Source organism: Anas acuta, chromosome 25 (assembly GCF_963932015.1).
Source record: "Anas acuta chromosome 25, bAnaAcu1.1, whole genome shotgun sequence".
In the NCBI taxonomy this organism is placed as follows: domain Eukaryota; kingdom Metazoa; phylum Chordata; class Aves; order Anseriformes; family Anatidae; genus Anas; species Anas acuta.
Window position 1 is genome coordinate 1,177,001 of NC_089003.1, and position 19,131 is coordinate 1,196,131.

The 19,131-nt window shown below is 62.2% G+C and overlaps 2 protein-coding genes across 5 annotated transcripts; both read left to right on the plus strand.

Annotated features, from left to right (window-relative positions):
* The first annotated feature begins 650 nt into the window (after nucleotides 1–650).
* LOC137844416 (amine oxidase [copper-containing] 3-like) lies at nucleotides 651–12,463 on the plus strand. 4 transcript variants are annotated; one of them, XM_068660788.1, is made up of 4 exons: nucleotides 651–5,986; nucleotides 11,060–11,345; nucleotides 11,537–11,666; nucleotides 11,900–12,452. In XM_068660788.1, the coding sequence occupies exons 1-4, from the start codon at nucleotides 4,420–4,422 to the stop codon at nucleotides 12,182–12,184; spliced, it is 2,268 nt and encodes a 755-aa protein (XP_068516889.1). In that variant the 5' UTR covers nucleotides 651–4,419; the 3' UTR covers nucleotides 12,185–12,452. The 4 variants fall into 4 exon arrangements, with proteins under 4 accessions (XP_068516889.1, XP_068516890.1, XP_068516891.1 ...); XM_068660789.1 differs by lacking the exon at nucleotides 651–5,986 and adding an exon at nucleotides 6,021–6,788 and having other exon boundaries at nucleotides 11,900–12,450; XM_068660790.1 differs by lacking the exon at nucleotides 651–5,986 and adding an exon at nucleotides 6,809–7,526 and having other exon boundaries at nucleotides 11,900–12,445.
* Nucleotides 12,464–12,771: 308 nt separating this feature from the next.
* LOC137844415 (amine oxidase [copper-containing] 3-like) lies at nucleotides 12,772–16,863 on the plus strand. Its single transcript, XM_068660786.1, has 4 exons — nucleotides 12,772–14,622; nucleotides 14,829–15,114; nucleotides 15,734–15,863; nucleotides 16,005–16,863. The coding sequence occupies exons 1-4, from the start codon at nucleotides 12,849–12,851 to the stop codon at nucleotides 16,302–16,304; spliced, it is 2,490 nt and encodes an 829-aa protein (XP_068516887.1). The 5' UTR covers nucleotides 12,772–12,848; the 3' UTR covers nucleotides 16,305–16,863.
* The last annotated feature ends 2,268 nt before the right edge of the window (nucleotides 16,864–19,131 follow it).

Below are 19,131 nucleotides of genomic sequence, written 5' to 3' on the forward strand. Positions count from 1 at the left end.
AGCCTTCCTAGTTGTGTTAACTTCAGTGTAACAACAGTGACAAATGGAATGAACTTTCTCCCCTTCTTTTTTTTTTTCTTTTTCTTTTTTTTTTTAAACTTGTTTTTGTTTCCTCTGCTTCCACCTCTAAGAGCCATGTTGTCTCTTGCTGGTTTCCCAGGGATTTGCCCAGAGTGTGGGGGGCCGCGGGCCCTTTCTATAGACTCTTCTGTTGTTGTTTGTAGTAAGTCAACTCTTAGTCTTCCCACTAATAAATATTCAGTAACAAACCAACTGCGTTCTCGCTGCTGTCTGGGAGCAGCACTTCCCCTTGTGTTTCTTTGTATCGATTCCTTTTAATTTGTCGGGCTCTCTTTGCCAGATGAAAGTATGTAAACTTTTACCATGTCAAGAAATTAAAATAAGGTACTTTGAATTCTTTTAAGCTAGCCCCTTGTCTGTGATACCGAGCTCTTCCCCACGCTGTGCCATGTCGGTGTCTGTCCTCAGTCCTGCCTTTCTCCCATCCAATCGCTCCTTCCCTGCCTTCTCATTCCTCATTTTGACTGTCGTATGCTGCCGTGTGTTGCTCTGTAGATCCTTCCTATCCCTTCAGCATGCCTTACGTTAGGCCCAGGGACCTGGAATTGATGTGTTTGGTCCCGTTCTTGCCCTGCGTGTCGCACTCAGGCCGTGTCGGGTCACACAGACACAAGGGATTTGCATGATTTGCTCAGAGAGCTGCAGCGGGGCTGCTCCCACATCCCTGCAGTATGGGGCAGGCACCCAAATGCCTCCCCCAGTGAATGTCACACTCACCTACAGCCAAAGGAAATCTCCTCTCCCTAATCTCCATGTGCCAAAGCATTCCCTGCCCTGCTCAGAGGGACAGCCTTGCTCTCGCTGCCTCATCCCCAGGCATGTTGGAGCACAGTCTGTGCTGCGGGGCTGCTCGGCGCTGTTCGGCTTCGTGTCAGTCGTGTTCCCCTGGTGCCCTCCTGCCAGCTGCCGGTGTCCAGCCCGTGCTGTGACCCCGAGGCTCCATCCCTGCCCGGTTTGGGTGCCGCTAGGTGGGGCCCACGATCAGCCCGAGGAGCTGCGGGTGGCCTGGTGAGCCCTGGCCTGCTGGAAATCCTTCTCGGAGCAGCAGCAGCAGCTTGTGGATGGCCCCTTCCTGCCTTGCGGTGCTTCATGAGCTGTGGGCAAATCCCTGCTGCTCTGGAAAAAGGGGAACGGAGCTGGAAACACCGATCCCTGGGTCTGGAGGGACTGCCATGGGCAGGACTCAATGCGGTGCAGCAGCAGGGGGACCTCGCTGTGGCCAGAGGGAATGAAGGGGACACGCAGGAGCCCCGTGAGGGATGGAGCACCCAGGGGTGCTGTGCTGGGTGCTGGCAGGGAGCGTGGGCCACCCGCAGGAGCAGGGGAGGGTTTCTGTGGGATTTTCACCCCCTCACTGCAGAGGTCTCCGCTCTGCCCTCCAGGACGCCGTCAGGGCTCTCGTTCAGCTTCTGGAGACGTCGCAGCCCCTGTGTGCACTGCAGGTGGAAGCTGTGGAAGGAGAATAAAAGCTCAGCGGTGGCGTTCAGGCACAAACAGCGCAGCCAGCGTGAGTCAGGGTCACACAATTTCCACCAGAAAGCTTTACACGAGCGGACCAAACGAGGTGAGGGTGGGAGCGCGCTAGGGGACGAGGTCTGGCTTGGCGTCAGCTTCGCATTCACATCAGGGGGAACTGGCAAAGGTTTTTCTCTACTGTACTCCTTCCCCAGCTGCATGGCAGCCGCTGACTCAGAGTTTCCTTGAGCCAGAGGCCGCCTGTCTCTGCTTTCGGTTCCTATAAATTTCGGGGGCTGTTTTTTTTGCCACCTCCACCTTTCCGCGTGAGCGAAGCGCAGCGAGCTCGGCGCTTGCCGTGTTTTGTTTTGGGAGGCGCGGGCAGCTCACCGCGTGGAAGCCCCTAAATAAACAGCCAAAAAAACAGCCAAAATAAACAGCAGGAGGGAAAGGCTCCGTGTTGGGTACGGGGCAGCCAGCCTGGCGAGCTGAGTGGAGGTGTGTGTGCACCAAACAGGTCGTAAACAAGTTGCCCTGCTGGTGGCGAGACGTGTCATTTATAAAATTCTAGGTTTGCTTTCAGCTGCCTCGGGTTTCTCACTGGAGGAAGGTGCACCAGCAGCTCCTGCGTGGCCATAAAGATCCCCGATGGATTTTCGTCGCAGGTTTCGTGGCTCTGCAGGCTCAGGGAACTGCTCGGCTCCCTGAGCTGGCTGCTGCGAAGTGGGGACGGGTTCAAGGCTCCTGTGTTTGTTCTGGAACAGAGCTTCCAGAAAGCGCAGGCTGATTCTTGTCACAGATTTAAAAAACCCTTCAGCTTGAAAAATGCAGCAGAAATAGCGTTAAATAACCTGCTGTCAGATGTGAGCCCCGTGGCAGAGGCGGCATGGGGGAGCTTCGGTTGTGCCAGCTGTACCCTGCGGCCCTGCGCTGCGGGCTCGTTCGTCACGGGGACGTCAGCGCAGGTTGGGGCTTCTGTGCTTTTGTTGCCTTCCAAAAACCCGGCGTGCACAGCAAGGAGCGTTCCCACACTTTATTTTCAGCCTCCTGACAGGCGGGCTGCAGGGCTGAGTTGTGATTTGCGGGGCAGCGCAGGGCCTGTGGAGCTTCTCCAGTTCTCCTAAACTGCCCGGAAAATGACAGGCTGTAATTGCAGCGTGTGGCTCGGCTTTTTGGGGCCTTGGGATGCAAACCCAAGAGGCAAAGTCAGGAGTAAATTAGCTGCTCTTTTGAACTTCAAGGAAATGTGGCCGTGGTGCGTGCAGCCTCTGGGGTTTGCGCAGCAGCCCCAGCTCGGTGGGACCCCTGAAATGGGGTTCCGTGCTCTAGGCTTGCACCAGAAGGGAATTCTTCTTTCAGCCCTAACCCCAAGGAACCCTCGAATCCTTGTTGACCTCACAGATTGGAAGACTGACGTGGAAATCAACACTTGGGTGCTCAGTCAGGGGCTGCTCAGGCTCCTCCTGCCATCAGAGGCCGGTGGGAAGTCGGTGGGAGCAGAGCAAAGCTGAAACCTGTCGCGTTCTGCGTAGCGGGGGCTCTTTTATCACCTGCCCTCTCTTCCCATTCCTGTGTCCATGTTTCAGAGCGATCCCTTCTCCAGCCCCGTGAAGGCACCGCCGTGGCTCCGGGGGCTCTGCTGGCGCACCAGAGGCGAATGGTGCTGAGCAGCTGCACTTCTCCCCTGCCTGCCCAGCTGCAGCTGAGGCTAAAGAAGGCTGCGAGCTGCCCAGGGTGGTGAGGATAATGGAGAGTGTCCTAAAGCCACGGGGCTCTCTGCCTGCCAGCGTGGGATCTGGTGTAAGCGAGGCCGAGCTGCGGGCTGGAGGAGGGCCCCGTCTCCCACCAGGAAACTCTGACAGAGGAGGAGGAGGAGGACGGGAAGGCTCGGGTGAGGCGAGGTGAGGCTGGCAGCTGGAGTGGAAACGTTGGGTCGAATCTCTCCGGCTTTGGTGCTCTTGGATTCCTCGTGCTTCTCGGCACCAGCTCGGGGGCAGGCAGGGATTGCGGAGCCTCTCGTCTGCCCCCGGTGCTGCTCGGCCGAGGGTTTTCGGCGATGCTCCGAGAGCACCAACGGCTGAGGGCTGCTCTCACGAAATTCGGGAGGCTCTCCTGGAGGAACAAGGTCGGCCTTGTCCTCGGGGGAGCTCCTCCGAAGCTGCGCCTTGGTTTGCGTCTGAATCTGAGGCAGAGGCAAAAGCTGCTTGATGTCGTTTCAGTGGAATTCGGGGGGATTCGTTAGTTCAGGGCTGCTCGGAGGTGCAAACTAAGGGCTGGTTGTTCGCAGCGCCTCGGGACCTGAATCTCGTCCTGAACTCCATCTCTCCGTGCCTGCCAAAGTTTTGCTGCTACTACACAGATGGATGTGTTCTCAGCAGAGGCTTCCACGTGGAAGATTTTTAAAAAGTAAAACAAAAAGCACCTCCAAGCTCGAAATGGCGCTGCCAGGGGGAACGTTTACAAGGAAGCAGCCTGGTAAACATGGAAATTCGGTGAGCTGCAAAGGGAAATTTGCAGGGTGGCAACAATTCGCAGCCTGTGAGAGGCTCACAGTGGTCCCAGCCACCTCGGGCTGCCTGCAGGATCCTCGCTTTTCCAAGCAGCCTCAGGAAGCTTGGGCTGGACCGAAAAAGTAACGGAACGATGTGAAGCTGAGGTCTGAGTCACTGACCCCGCATCTCCGCTGGTTCTTTCAGGGCACTCGGAGCAGGCTGCAGCTGAGTGAGGTCTGCCCTTTCTGGTCACAACGAATTTCAGATCTCCTCCCCTCGCCTCTCCCAGCCTTTTGTGCTCTCCGTGCTAATCCATCCAGTGCAGCGTCAAACTGACGGAGGCAGCAGTCAGAAACCCTGCTCGGGAAGAGCCTGAGGACCAGCAGCAGGCATGCACCTGAAAACCGCGCTCATCCTCCTCGTCCTGGCTTTTGCCACCATCTTCGCCCTGGTCTGCGTGCTGCTGACCAGGGGACGGGGTCCCGGCACCTGCCAGCACCAGCCCCCGGAGCCCGAGGTCCCGGAGGACGGCCGCAGCCTGGTGTTTGCGGATCTGACGCCCGAGGAGCTGGCGCAGGTGGTGCGGTACCTGCGGGGCAGCCTCGGGGTGCCGCTGGTGGACGCCTCGCGTGCCAAACCCTCCGACAACTGCATCGCCTCCGTGGACGTGCAGCTCCCTGCCAAGGCGGAGGTGCTGCAGTTCCTGGATGCAGGGGGGGCTCGCCCACCCCGGGAGGCGCTGGCCGTGCTCTATTTTGGCAACCAGGAGGACCCCAACGTCACCGAGTACGTGGTGGGGCCTCTGCCGGTGCCGACGTATCACCGGGACGTCACCGTGCAGAAGTACGGGGGGAAGGTGCCGTACCACCGCCGACCCACGCTGGCTGTCGAGTACGAGCAGATTGCAGGATTTTTTAAGAGCCGGGTGTTCCCCGCGGCTCCGTCCTTCATGCGTCAGGTGATGGAGTACGACGGCACCAACCTGGCAGCGGTGACTGCTGCTCCCCGGGGCTTCCAGTCCGGAGATCGGGCCACCTGGTACGTCCTGTTCCAGAACGTGAGCGGCTTCTTCCTGCACCCCGTGGGGCTGGAGGTGCTGGTGGACCACGGCAGCCTGGACATGGGCCAGTGGGCGGTCAGCAGGGTCTTCTACAACGGGCAGTACTACAGGGACATGGCTCAGCTGGAGAGCGCCTATGTGCAGGGCCGCATCAGCGTGGAGAAGGTGAGGAAAGTGCCCCCGGACGGGGACTTCTCGTCCATGAGACCCCGAGCGCCCTGGGCCACGGCGTTCCCCTTGCAGTACGAGCCCCAGGGTCCCCGCTACAGCCTGAGGAAGAACCACGTGGCCTTCCAGGCGTGGAGCTTCGCCTTCGGCATGAGCGTGCAGACGGGCCTGCGGCTGCTGGACGTCCGCTACAAGGGGGAGAGGGTCGTGTACGAGCTGAGCGTGCAGGAGGCGCTGTCGGTGTACGGCTCCAACTGCCCCGGGGGGATGTCGACGCGCTACATGGACGGGAGCTTCGGCATCGGGCGCTACAGCTCCCCGCTGCTGCGCGGGGTCGACTGCCCCTACCTGGCGAGCTACGTGGACGTGCACTACCTGGCTCATTCCCAGGAGGTCAGGACCATCAAGAACGCCCTCTGCGTCTTCGAGCAGAACCTGGGCTCCCCGCTGCGGCGCCACTTCTCCAACCTGCAGGCGCTCTACTACGGCGGGCTGGTCAACTCCGCGCTGGTCCTGCGGTCCGTCACCACCGTGGGCAACTACGATTACATTTGGGACTTCATCTTCTACCAGAACGGGGCCATCGAGGCCAAGGTCCAGGCCACCGGGTACACAAGCTCGTCCTTTTTCCATGGGGATGGTCTGCGGTACGGCAATAGGGTCGGGGAGCACACGCTGGGGACGATTCACACCCATTCGGTCAACTACAAGGTGGATTTGGATGTGGGAGGTAGGTCCGGGTCTTCCTCGAGCTCCTGCTGTTAATGTGGTAAGCCCCAGAGTTTTTTGGGGATTGCCTCCTGGTGCGCGGAGTCCCTCCTTGCTGACATCTGATCTCTGCTTTTTCGCTCTCTTACTTCATCCCCAAATTATTTTTCTATGTGTTCAACAGCCTGTCCAGGTCATGGAGCTGGAGGCAGAGCGAGTTGTCTGGGAGCTCTGTGTTCAGCCCCGGGGGAAGGCACGGAAAGGCAGCGGCTGCCAAACGTTTGAGTTTCCTTGAGGCCTCACGTCTGGCACGGGCTGTGTTGCCATAAGCGTGGCCAGACAGACGGGGCAGACGCGGCGCTGTCTGCAGGAGGGGAGGTGTGAGCCGCTCCTGCGACGCCTGGCGCTGCTTTGGGACTTCGCTTACAGCTCGGAAAAGTCCCGTCCGTGCCTCCTCTTCCCGGCATGCGGCTGGGTGGCAGCACCGCGGGGCTGACCTCTGGCAGCTCGGTCCCTGCCTCTCCCTTTTGAGGAAACCCTCGGCTGGATCCTGAGCCTCGAGCTGTGGAGCTGTTGCAGGGAGAGGGCGAAATCCCCGCTCCTCCGTGCGGGCAGGGCTTTTTGGCAGCAGGTCCCTGCAGGAGCTGCTCTCTGCTGCAGCCGAGGGCGAAACGGCCACGCTGGGATGCGCGGGATGGATGCACGGGGTTTGTTTCTCCTCCGGGACTGATCCAGAACCAGGATGGTGCAGGGGCAGCCCCGGGTGCAGCAGGCACCGACTGGCGGCGTTGGGTGTCTGTGGCCAAAATCTGCTGCTGTGAAAGGTGGGGGAGAAAATCTTCAAGACCACCGGTGGGTTGGGGGCTCCGTCTGTGCCCGCTGGAGGAGAAATTTGGCTGCTCTGAGCCCTGCTGGGGCTGGAGCTGCGGGTGACACCGGGTCAGGAGTGGCACGCGTCCTGTGCGTGGAGCGGGGTTGTGCCCCCCTGTCCCCGGGATTTGTGTGGCCTTGAGAAATGCTGTGGCTGTCACCCGTGGCCGAAAGCAGGGCTGACAGCGGTGCCCTTCCTGTAAACAAGGCTGGCAAACGTGCTAAAACAGAGCTCCTGTGTGGTGGCAAGGTCCAAAGCTGTGTCCCTGCTGTGTCCCTGCTTTTCCCCGCTTTGTTTACAGACCCAGAGCCCTGGCTGGAAAGCTCTGGAGAATTGTGTCAGCCCCAGCCTTGGTCCACTTGGCGAGGGAAAGGGAGAGCTTGTCCCGAGCAGCGGGGTTAGAAGCAGCGTGTGGTGCTCGCGAGGAGCCCTCGCAACCTCAAATCCTGTAAAGGAAAACCAGAGCAGGGCACAGCACAGCAGAGCCTCTCCAGCACAGGTTTCTCGCATCCCAATCTGCGGCTGGCATGGGACCTGCAGGGGAAACGGGCGAGTGCTCCCTGGCTGGCACTGAGACAAACCAGAAGCTCCTAAATTAACGCCGTGATGGAAAAATTGGTGCCGAGCTGTCGTGGTTTCAGCCCCTGCCCTGTGCCTACCAGCTGGCCGTGACGAGGGCTGTGGTGGCCGGGTGAGCTGTCCTCGGCTGTCCCTAACATGGGGCTGCCCTCGTAGGAGCTGTCAGCCCCCCCTTGTCTGCAGGGGGTCTGGCAGAGGAGGGGCTGCGCCCCCCGGGTTTGCGCACAGAGGGGCACAGCCTTCCCCTTCAGGCCCCTTTGTGTCCCTGCTGGCTCCTGCCCGAAGGTCCTGGTGGGGGGAGAGGGTTTGGAGGGGCTGGATCAGTCCCGTGAGCTGCCCGTCCTCATGAGCCCCTCTGCCTGCAGCTGGCACTGCTCGCAGGTACTGCTGGGGTTTGGTAAATGCTGCCTGATCTCAGCAGGGAGCTTCCTCCCATCTCAGCCCTTCTGGAGCACCAGCGCCAGAACTGGAGCAGCCGGGTCCCTTCCCTTAGGGCTGGGAAGGACTCGGAGGTGACAGGGAGAGGAGCTGTGGTCGTGTTGGAGAGCCGGGGGCTCTCCGGGAGCACCAGGCAGGACCAGCTCCCGGGGTGCCCATGTTGCAGAAGGAGCCAACCCGGCCGAGCCAGCCCCGTGGCATCGCCGTGCTCCCCATCCCGCACCCACAGCCCTCACAGCCCACCCAGCTCCTTGGTCCAGCACGGGACGAGGCAGCAGGAGGAGTGCTGGATCTGGGCACCTTGTGCTTCCAGCAGGGTGCTGGCCCCCTGGGGTGCGTGCCGGATCCACGGAGCATCCGTGAGATGGGCCAGGGCGTCCCGGGAGGTGCACTGGGCTGAGCAAACGCCCTGTAGCAGGGAAACCGCTGGGTAACCCGGGGCAGGAGTCGGGCGCCAGCTGCCCAGCTCGGTGCGCCCGGGGTGGGGAGGGAACAGGCAGAACTGGCTGGGAGCTGGGAGCTGCGCGCGGAGTGGCCGGGGAGCTCCAGGTTTCCTCCCCACATCGGAAGCGACGCCTGCACGCCCACACCACGACTGAGTTAAGAGCTTGGGCTGCAGGTGAGGGACGCAGTCCGGACGCCGCAGCCGAGCCCCGCGCGCTGTCTCGACGCTCGGAGAGATGAACCCCAGGCTCCCCTACGTCCTCCTCTTTGGGGCTGCGGTGGTCATCTTCATTCTCTCCTGCATGCTGCTGAGCAGAGGGAGGCGATCGCCCGGCTGCGAATCCCAGCCCCGCAGCGCGGAGAAGACGGGGTCCCGGAGCCAGAGCCTGGTGTTTGCGGATCTGACGCCCGAGGAGCTGGTGCAGGTGGTGCGGTACCTCCAGGGCAGCCTTGGGGTGCCGCTGGTGGATGCTTCACGTGCCAAACCCTCCGACAACTGCATCGCCTCCGTGGACGTGCAGCTCCCTGCCAAGGCGGAGGTGCTGCAGTTCCTGGATGCAGGGGGGGCTCGCCCACCCCGGGAGGCGCTGGCCGTGCTCTATTTTGGCAACCAGGCAAACCCCAACGTCACCGAGTACGTGGTGGGGCCTCTGCCACAGCCGACATATCACCGGGACGTCACGGTGCAGAAGTACCGGAGGAAGGTGCCGTACCACCGCAGACCGATGCTGGGCAGCGAGTACGAGCAGGTGGGAGCCTTCCTGAAGGCGGTGGCGTTCGCTGCAGCCCCCACCTTCCTGCAAGAAGTGTTTGACTACGATGGCACCAACGTGGCGTTTCGGAGCACGGCTCCTCACGGGTTCAGGTCCGGGGACCGCAAGTCGTGGTTCGTCGTGTTCCAGAACGTGAGCGGCTTCTTCCTGCACCCCGTGGGGCTGGAGGTGCTGGTGGACCACGGCAGCCTGGACATGGGCCAGTGGGCGGTCAGCAGGGTCTTCTACAACGGGCAGTACTACAGGGACATGGCTCAGCTGGAGAGCGCCTACGTGCAGGGCCGCATCAGCGTGGAGAAGGTGAGGAAAGTGCCCCCGGACGGGGACTTCTCGTCCATGAGACCCCGAGCGCCCTGGGCTACGGCGTTCCCCTTGCAGTACGAGCCCCAGGGTCCCCGCTACAGCCTGAGGAAGAACCACGTGGCCTTCCAGGCGTGGAGCTTCGCCTTCGGCATGAGCGTGCAGACGGGCCTGCGGCTGCTGGACGTCCGCTACAAGGGGGAGAGGGTGGTGTACGAGCTGAGCGTGCAGGAGGCGCTGTCGGTGTACGGCTCCAACTGCCCCGGGGGGATGTCGACGCGCTACATGGACGGGAGCTTCGGCATCGGGCGCTACAGCTCCCCGCTGCTGCGCGGGGTGGACTGCCCCTACCTGGCGAGCTACGTGGACGTGCACTACCTGGCTCATTCCCAGGAGGTCAGGACCATCAAGAACGCCCTCTGCGTCTTCGAGCAGAACCTGGGCTCCCCGCTGCGGCGCCACTTCTCCAACCTGCAGGCGCTCTACTACGGCGGGCTGGTCAACTCCGCACTGGTCCTGCGGTCTATCACATCTCTGGGCAACCACGACTACGTTTGGGACTTCATCTTCTACCAGAACGGGGCCATTGAGGCCAAAGTCCATGCCACGGGGTACCCAAGTTCTTCCTTTCTCCATGGGGATGGTCTGCGGTACGGCAATAGGGTCTGGGAGCACACGCTGGGGACAATACAAACCCATTCCATCAACTACAAGGTGGATTTGGATGTTGGAGGTAGGTTTGGGTCTTGTTTCTGGTTTGTGCCCTCCATGAGTGCTTACAGGCTCCTCGAACTCTGTGTTTTGTGGTCCTTACATGGTTTTTCTTTCCATGCATGGGGTAGGGCGATGTGCTCCCATAGAGCTGCGGGGGTCGGGGCCTTCTCCTTTAGGATGAGTTTTGAGCACTTCTGTTTAAAAAGAAGAAAAGTGGGGTGTGGATTGCAAAACCCTAAACATAAGAAAAGGGCATGTGAAATGCCAGACTGCGTCTGCTTGATGCTGCCACACCAGGCGTGGGGTTCAAAGTCTTGTTCACATCAGAAGGAGGATGAAAACGAGCTCTGCAGTAGCTGTGGGTGGGTCCTCTTCGGCAGGTCCTGGCACTGTCCTTGACTGCAGGTCCCAAGGCTCTGGTCCAAGTTTTTTTTGGGGTGGAGGCTTGTCTGGAGAGGTTTGCTGCTGTGGTCCGTGCACGGGGCCCCTCTGCCAGCACCCTGCTGGCCCTCGAGCTCTCTCAGCCAGCTCTCTGCCATCCCGTCCCCATTTATCTGCCTCTCCCATTGCTCCGAGCCCCTGGCTGACGCAAACTCTTTGCGGACAGACCGGAGCTGCTCCACTTCTGTGATGTGCAAATGCGCTCGGAGCCTGAGCTCCTCCTGGTGCGTCCTCGCAGGATGGGTGCTGATGAGCAGAAACAGCACCCGGGCCATCAGGCGCTTGGGCTAATTAGGCTGGGCTCTCACTGGGAAGCAAACTGGTTCTTCTGCCCATGGAGGTTTCCTTCTTCTGGTCCCCAGGGACCACACTGCGTGCCACGGGGTGGTGTTGCCTGGGTTAGACAGACGTAGACAATGCGTAAAGGCACGCAGCGCTGGGGAGCGGTGCTTGGAGCCTGGGGCGCAGGAGGGGAGGATGTGGGGAGCAGGCTCTGGCTGCAGGGAAGCTCCTCACCCACTTCTTGTCCTCGCAGGGGTGAAGAACTCCCTGGTGGCTCATGACATGGCGTTCGAGATGGCGCGGGCTCCCTGGAACCCCGAGCAGCAGATCGAGCGGCCGCGGCTCACCAAGAGGGTCCTGGACACGGAGGACCAGGCGGCTTTCCGGCTGCAGTCCAAGATCCCCAGATACATCTACTTCGCGGCCAACAGCAAAAACAAGTGGGGCCACCAGCGGGGTTACAGGATCCAGATCGTCAGCTTCGCAGGGGACCACGTCCCCGAAGCCAGCTCCATGGAGAGGGCCATCAGCTGGGCAAGGTCAGGCTGCTGCGGTGGTGGCACCGGGTTCTCCAAGACGCCTCCAGCATCTGGCTGGGGGGGCATCACGGGGATGTTCGCCATGGAGAGGGATGGGGTAGAGGCTCCCCAGGGCTGGGGTTGCTGTAGGGGACCAGCCTGGTGCTCTGCAGGCTCTGGGGAGCCGGTCTCATCCGCGTCCTTGTCCTCAGGTACAAGCTGGCCGTCACCAGGAGGAAGGAAGAGGAGCCCACCAGCACCAGCATCTACAACCAGAACGACCCCTGGACGCCCACCGTTGCCTTCGCCGACTTCATCGACAACGAAACCATCACCAACGAGGTGAGCAGGCTCTCGGGCTGTGGTGCCCACCGTGGGGCTGAGCAGGAGCTGGAGCTGCTGGTGCTGGCCGTGTGTTCTCCGTGCATTGCCCGTGGGCTCAGCCGGGACAGCAGCAGCTCCGGGGAGGGGGTCTGAGCACTCGTGGGCTGTGGGTGCCCACCAAGGCTCCCTCGGTGGTCCAGGCACAGATTTTAGTCTGAAATAACCTGGGTCATGTATCTCCTCCTGCCTAGGACCTGGTGGCCTGGATAACTGCTGGCTTCCTCCACATCCCGCACTCGGAGGACATTCCCAATACCGCCACGGTGGGGAACTCGGTCGGCTTTCTCCTGCGCCCCTACAACTACTACGACCTGGACCCCTCCATCTACTCGCACGACGGCGTCTTCTTCACCAGTGAGCAGGACTTCACGGCGTGCGAGGTCAACCCCATCGCCTGCCTGCCCAAAACAGCCTCCTGCTCACCCAACTTCCCCCCGTTCACCTACGACGGATTCAAAAACATGAGCAGGCTTTAATGTTCCAGGAGCCGCGAGGCTGACCAACCTGTTAGGAATTTATTTTTTTTTTAAAGTGAAGTTTTTATTATTATTTTTTTTCGTTTTCCAGTTGTAACTTCACTTTTTGTGTTGCTTTTAATTTAGTGCTCGGCGCGAGGGGAGCGTAATTGTCCTGGCGCGCTGCCAGGTGGCAGCCTGACTTTATCTCCATTAATTGCTGAATCCGGGTCTGTTTTGGGGAGGGTGGGAGGTAGGGGGAAGGAAGGAAGAAATCCTGTTCCTCTGCTGTAGCAGCGAACGCCATGTAGTGCCTATCTCAGGTTTTAAAAACAAAAAGATGTGGTGCTATCCATCCCGCCTGTCTCGTTCTTGCAGCTTCCAGCGCCGGCTGCTGGGGGATGCTGGGGCTCTGCGGGGCTGGACGGGGTGGTCCGGGGCTGGGCTCTGCAGCGTGGGGGCACCGGGCTCGCTGCAGGGCATCGGTGGCCCCGTGGGCTCTGCTGGGGTGTGGAGGGAAGGAAGTGCTGGGAGGAGCGCTGGTTTTTCTCCCTGCTGTCTGGATCTGTCCTCCCCGAGGGCTGCAGCGTAGCCTGCGGGACGGGACGGGAAGGACGGGTGCAGAAGAATGAGGTTTATTTAAATTTGTGACCCGCCGGGGGGAAGCAGAGCCAAGTTGCCTTTTATGGTTCCCAGCAAATCCCAGGCACGTCCAAGAACATCACCCTACGCCCTCCTTGCGAGCTTGTCTGGGCTGTTCCCGGAGCGGAAAAACGGGGGGAAAAAAACAAAAACAAGCAGCCAACCCCACAACCCCTCCAGCCCCTGCTGCTGCAGGTCCCGGAGAGTTTCGCAGCTGGGAAGCCCGTCCTGCCCCACTGCAGCAGCCATGAACGTGAAAACGGCGCTCATCCTGCTCCTCCTGGCTCTGGCCACGATCTTCGCCCTGGTCTGCGTGCTGCTGACCAGGGGACGGGGTCCCGGCACCTGCCAGCACCAGCCCCCGGAGCCCGAGGTCCCGGAGGACGGCCGCAGCCTGGTGTTTGCGGATCTGACGCCCGAGGAGCTGGCGCAGGTGGTGCGGTACCTGCGGGGCAGCCTCGGGGTGCCGCTGGTGGATGCTTCACGTGCCAAACCCTCCGACAACTGCATCGCCTCTGTGGACGTGCAGCTCCCTGCCAAGGCGGAGGTGCTGCAGTTCCTGGATGCAGGGGGGGCTCGCCCGCCCCGGGAGGCGCTGGCCGTGCTCTATTTTGGCAACCAGGAGGACCCCAACGTCACCGAGTACGTGGTGGGGCCTCTGCCGGTGCCGACGTATCACCGGGACGTCACGGTGCAGAAGTACGGGGGGAAGGTGCCGTACCACCGCAGACCTGTTACCGGCGTGGAGTACGTGGCCATCAGCGCCCTCATCCAGGACGAGCTGAGGAAGGCGCCGCGTTTCCTCGCCGCGTGCTGCGCCTCCGACGGCACCGACCTGGCCGTGCTCACCACGGCCCCCCGGGGCTTCAAATCCGGGGACCGCTCCTCCTGGTTCGTCATCTTCCACGCCGTGGAAGGCACCGGTTACTACGTGCTGCCGGTGGGGCTGGAGGTGCTGGTGGAGCACGGGGAGCTCGACATCTCCCTCTGGTACCTGAGCCAGGTCTTCTACAACGGGCGCTACTTCTCCAGCACGACAAAGCTGGAGGCCGACTTCGTGGCTGGCTTGCTGGAGGTGATCCGGGTGGAGAAGCCGCAGGATGCCACGGTGATGGGCTCCATGAGACCCCGGCGCCCTCCTGGCGCCCCGGGGCCGCTGCAGTTTGAGCCCCAGGGTCCCCGTTACAGCATCAGGGACAACCGCGTCACCTTCCAGGGCTGGAGCATCGCCTTCGGCATGAACCCCAACACCGGCCCGCGCCTCTTCGACATCCGTTACCGCAGGGAGAGGATTATCTACGAGCTCAGCCTGCAGGAAGCCCTGGCTCTGTACGGCTCCAACTGCCCCGGAGGCATGTCCACCCGCTACCTCGACGGCAGCTTCGGCATCGGCAGGTTTGCCTACGAGCTGGTCCGGGGCGTCGACTGCCCCTACACGGCCACCTACCTGGACCGGCACTACCTGGCCGAGTCGGACGTGCCCAGGACGAACCAGAACTCGCTGTGTGTCTTCGAGCACGACGCCGCCCTCCCCCTGCGGCGCCACTTCTCCGACGCGCAGTCCTTGTACTACGGCGGGCTGCGCAAAAGCGTCCTGGTCATCCGCGCCGTCTCCACCCTGATCAACTACGACTACGTCTGGGACTTCATGTTCCACAGCAACGGGGCCGTGGAGGTCCGGGTCCACGCCACCGGCTACATCAGCTCCTCCTTCTTCCACGGCCGAGGCACCGACTACGGCAACAAGGTTGGGCCCCACACGCTGGGGACGATGCACCTCCACCACATCCACTACAAGGTGGACCTGGACATCGATGGTAGGGCTCGACTCGCGCGGTCACGAGGGTTTTGCTTGTCCTTGGTGTGTCTGGGGGCTCCAAAGGTTGGGTTATGGGGCATGAAGTGTGTCTTTGGGGGGAAAAACTACTGCCTGTATTCCTGGGATGCAGAGCAGGGCAGCTCCGCGGCTGCATTTCCTGGTGGGGACGGAGCTCGAAGGGATTTTTTTCCTTTTGCTTCGCAGGCCAGCTGAACTCGCTGGAGGCCCAGGACATGGGCTACGAGCAGCTGAGGGCCCCCTGGAGTGAGCACAACACCATTGTGCGGCCGTTCCTCCACCGGGACAGGCTGGAGAGGGAGAATGAGGCGGCGTTCCCCCTCGAAGCCCCCCTGCCCCGTTACCTCTCCTTCACCAGCCCCAAGCTCAACCGGTGGGGACACGCGCGCAGCTACCGGCTGCAGGTGGTCAGCTTCCCCGGGAAGCATCTGCCCGACAGCAGCCCCATGGAGAGGGCCGTCAGCTGGGGCAGGTAGGTGTGGGGCTGGGGCAGAAAACGGGGGCACCCAGGCTGCAAACGGCCAGGGGGGGAGGGTGGTGCACGGGCAGCCCTGTGCCAAGGGACCCCTCTGGTGCCAGCCCCTGCGGGTGCTGAGCCTCTTCTCGGTCACCGCGTCCCCGTCTTGGTCCTTTTCTCCCTGTGGGGAGGAAGGGTTAAACAGCAAAGTCTCCTGTTTCTTGGCTCTGAAAAATCCCTAGAAAAGTTGCTCAACGGTGTCCATTCATAGCAGTTCCCATGCAGGAATCTGACCCCAGATGAGTTCAGTTTCCAGCGATCGCACGTGTTTTCCCCTGCGGGGGCAGCGGGGCTCCTGGAGCAGTGCTGCTACCCCCAGGTCTTGACATCTCCACGTGAGGACAGGATGCTTTTTGGGAAAAGGCTTCGTTTAACCGCAACGTTGGCTCGCGACCAGGGTGAAATGGAAGGGGGAGGTTGTTTGAGTTAGACCTGGCACAGGCTGGAGGCGAAGCACCAAGCTGTGCCTCCCAGGGGCAGCAAAGCCCCTGAGGCACTGGGGCTGCAGCCAGCCCCGGGTCCCATCCCTTTGGGGTCGCCTGGGGACACGGATGAGCCCCCCCTTCTCCCACAGGTACAAGCTGGCCGTCACCAGGAGGAAGGAAGAGGAGCCCACCAGCACCAGCGTCTACAACCAGAACGACCCCTGGACGCCCACCGTCGCCTTCGCCGACTTCATCGACAACGAAACCATCAGCAACGAGGTGAGGGGAGCCGGGCACCGGGGCTGCTGCTCCTGGCCAGGCTGAGGCTTCGCCTGCCTGAGGCCAAACCGGGTGGGAATGGGGCTGGGGGCCGGGCTGGGAGGGTCCCGTGCAGCCTGACGGGGAGCTCTGCGTGCCCAGGACCTGGTCGCCTGGATTTCCGTGGGGTTCCTGCACGTCCCCCACGCCGAGGACATCCCCAACACAGTGACCGTGGGGAACGGCGTCGGCTTTTTCCTGAGGCCCTACAACTACTTTGACGAGGACCCCTCGGTGGATTCGCCCGACAGCATCTACTTCAGCAGCGAGCGGGAGGCGGAGGCGTGCGAGGCCAACCCCCTCGCCTGCCTGCCCGCGGCCGCCTGCGCCCCACAACTGCCCCCCTTCCGCTACGGGGGCTTCCTCAACATCAGCCTGCCCCCACCGCCCGGCAGGCTCTGACGGGGATGGGGACACCCACGGGCATGGATGGCCCCCATCCAGCCATGGGGCTGCGTCCTCGGAGGGGTTTTGGTGATGGAGGGTGTGTGGCTGGCTCACCGGGACCTGCCCTGCGCTCCTCCTCCTCCTCCTCCTCCTCTTCCTCAGGGATGTGGGTGCAGGGCTCTGTCCCACCGAGGTAGGTGGGTGCCCCCTGGGTGATGGAGCCACTCGGGACCAGGCTGCAGCTGCCCTCTGGGTGCTGTGGTCCTCGTTTGGGCACTGACTTGGGACAGCAGCCCCCAGGGGATGCGTCCGCTGCAGCTCCAGGTGATGCTGGGGCCGGGAACTGGGGACGGGGGGGAGGGAACTGGGGATGGGTACTGGGAACTGGGGATGGGGGACCAGAAACTGGGGATGGGGGCCGGGAACTGGGGATGGGGGCCGGGAACTGGGAATGGGGAGGTCAGGAACTGGGCATGGGGACGGTGCGCTGGGCTGCACTGGGTGCCGGCAGGGTGAGCGCGCTGCAGGAAGCGGAGACGGCTCCAATAAAGAGGCACGCGAGTGCTTTTCCTGACCCAACTCTTGCGTGGCTGCCTCAGTGCGGTGTTTGCCGCTCTGCCAGCGCCCACCGGAGAGGGCGAAGGGCCGGGGTCAGGCACGGAGCCCAGCGCCGCCGTGTGAACGTGCACCGGCCGTGCTCTTGGACCCCGTGCGCTGGCAGCAGCCTCCGCTGCAAAATATGGGACAAACAAGGGAGTTAATGTGTAACAGCTGTACCGAGGCTGATTAATCGGTCCTGGCCTTGGCTGCTGCCCCGCGCCGTGTGCTCACCCCCCCCCCGGCGTGGGGACCCTTGCTCCGGTGCCACCGGTGCGTGCACAGCCCCAGATGCAGGACCCGGGAGCCCGTCCCCGCTGCACCGGGATGGGTTTGGTGAGGAAGGGTTGGCTCCGACCCCACTGCCCAGCCCCAGCACGTGGCTGCAGCTGCCAAATGCTGGCTGCTGCGTCCCCAGGGGGGGCTCCACGGGCACCTGCCCTCGCCGTGGGAGCTGCTCGAGGCTGTGCCACGATGGCCTCGAGGAGCCCTAATGGCAACGTGTGTCCAGCAGGGAGCTTGGATGGCACCGGGGCTGAGGAGCTGCGGCACGGGGAAAGGATTTGGGGTGGGAGGGGGTGGCCCTGCATGGCCAGGTGATGCTTGGGGACACCAGCCCTGGGGGTGCAGGTGCATTTACACTTGGGGACATCAGTCCTGGGGGGTGCAGGGCCAGCTGTGGCCGTGCTCCCCGGTGTCTGCAGGCGCTGCCTGGACTCTGCCCGCGTGCTGACGCAGGCGACGCCGGCCCCGCTGCCGGCGCTGCGGCGGGCTGGGAAGCTTCTGGATGAAACCTTGGCACCGAGGGGCAGCCGGGTGTGATGGGGCGTGCGCTGCGCGTGCACTGCCCGTGTCCGGTGCCTTGGGAACCGCCGGGACACCGAGTCCTGCAGCCAGCCGCTGTCACCGCAGGGCACAAAGGTCCCGGGCTGCCAGCTCATCCCCGGCTTGTTGTGGCTGCAGGGGAGCCGCCGATCCCAGTTCCCATCCCAGCTCCCGGCCTCTCCCAGCTGCGATCCCGGTTTTGCTGTCGTGGCGCTTTCCAAGGGGGCTGGCGCATGCTTGTCCCCATCCCCCCCCCAGCACCTTTTGCCCTCGTTTTCTGCAGTGAAGCTTTTCAGGGAAAATTTATTACCAATGGTTTCAAAACACGTTGGACGCGGGAGCCAAGCCTGCTGAATTCCTTCGCGCTGGCCAAAAGCTGCTCTCGGCTGAGGACCCTGAAACAAGCTGCTGGGGAATTTGTTTTGCAAGAGTGATCCCATTTCCATGCAAACTTCTGCTCCATTTGGGCAGGGAAGCTTTGGTCTCCCCGAGGGTGCTGGGAGGATGGTGGCGAGCTGCTCCCCTCCGGTTTGGGGTTACATCTTGGCTGGTTGTGGCTGGGAATCCCCCGCTCAGCAGGACGGGGGGGACCCCCTGAGCCCCCACGGAGCATGAGGAAAGCCCCAGCTCCTTGGAGCCGAGGCAAAGCTCCTCGCAGAGCACCCACGGTGCTCCCTCACGGCTGCGGCTCTGCCGTGGCATCAGCTCAGCATCAGTCGCAGCTCAGCAGCTCACGGCACAGCTCCAAACCACGTCGCTGCCCTACGGGGACTGACGTTTGCCAGCGTTTTAACATTCCTTGGCTTTAGCCAGCACTGTCCAGGCTGTGCTCCCGGGGAGGAGGATGTCGTGGTGGTCACCGTGGGGTGGGCAGGGGGGAGGAAAAGGAGGAGGAGGAGGAGGAGGAGGAGGAGGAGGAGGAGGAGGAGGAGGAGGAGGAGGAGGAGGAGGAGGAGGAGGATGCCCCCCAGGTGCCACCACTCGCTGCCTGGATGCGACCTCTGCCTGCTGGGGGCCGCAGCGGGGAGCGGTTCAAGGCTCCTGACCCGAACTTTCCCGAGGAGAGAGATAAGTGCAGCGTTTTCACTGGCTGCTAATCATTAACGCCCCGATGTCTGCTCCTGCCCCCCGTGGGGGGCACCACACCACTGGGCCGTGTTTTTCCATGGCAGCGGCCGGGCAGACAGCACTGGGACATGGGGTTTCTTTTGCCATGCTGACCCCATGTCCTGGACCCATGCAGCCAGCTCCATGTTACTCTTTCATCGCTGACTCCCAGGGGACACCAGGGAGATAAATCTGCCAGCACCGTCAGCCTGGGGTGGAGAGGCCACAGGCAGGGACCTGGCACGACAAGTGACAAGTGACAAGTGATATCCTCGCCTCCATGACCGTGGATGGGGTCTGGCAGGGCAGGAGG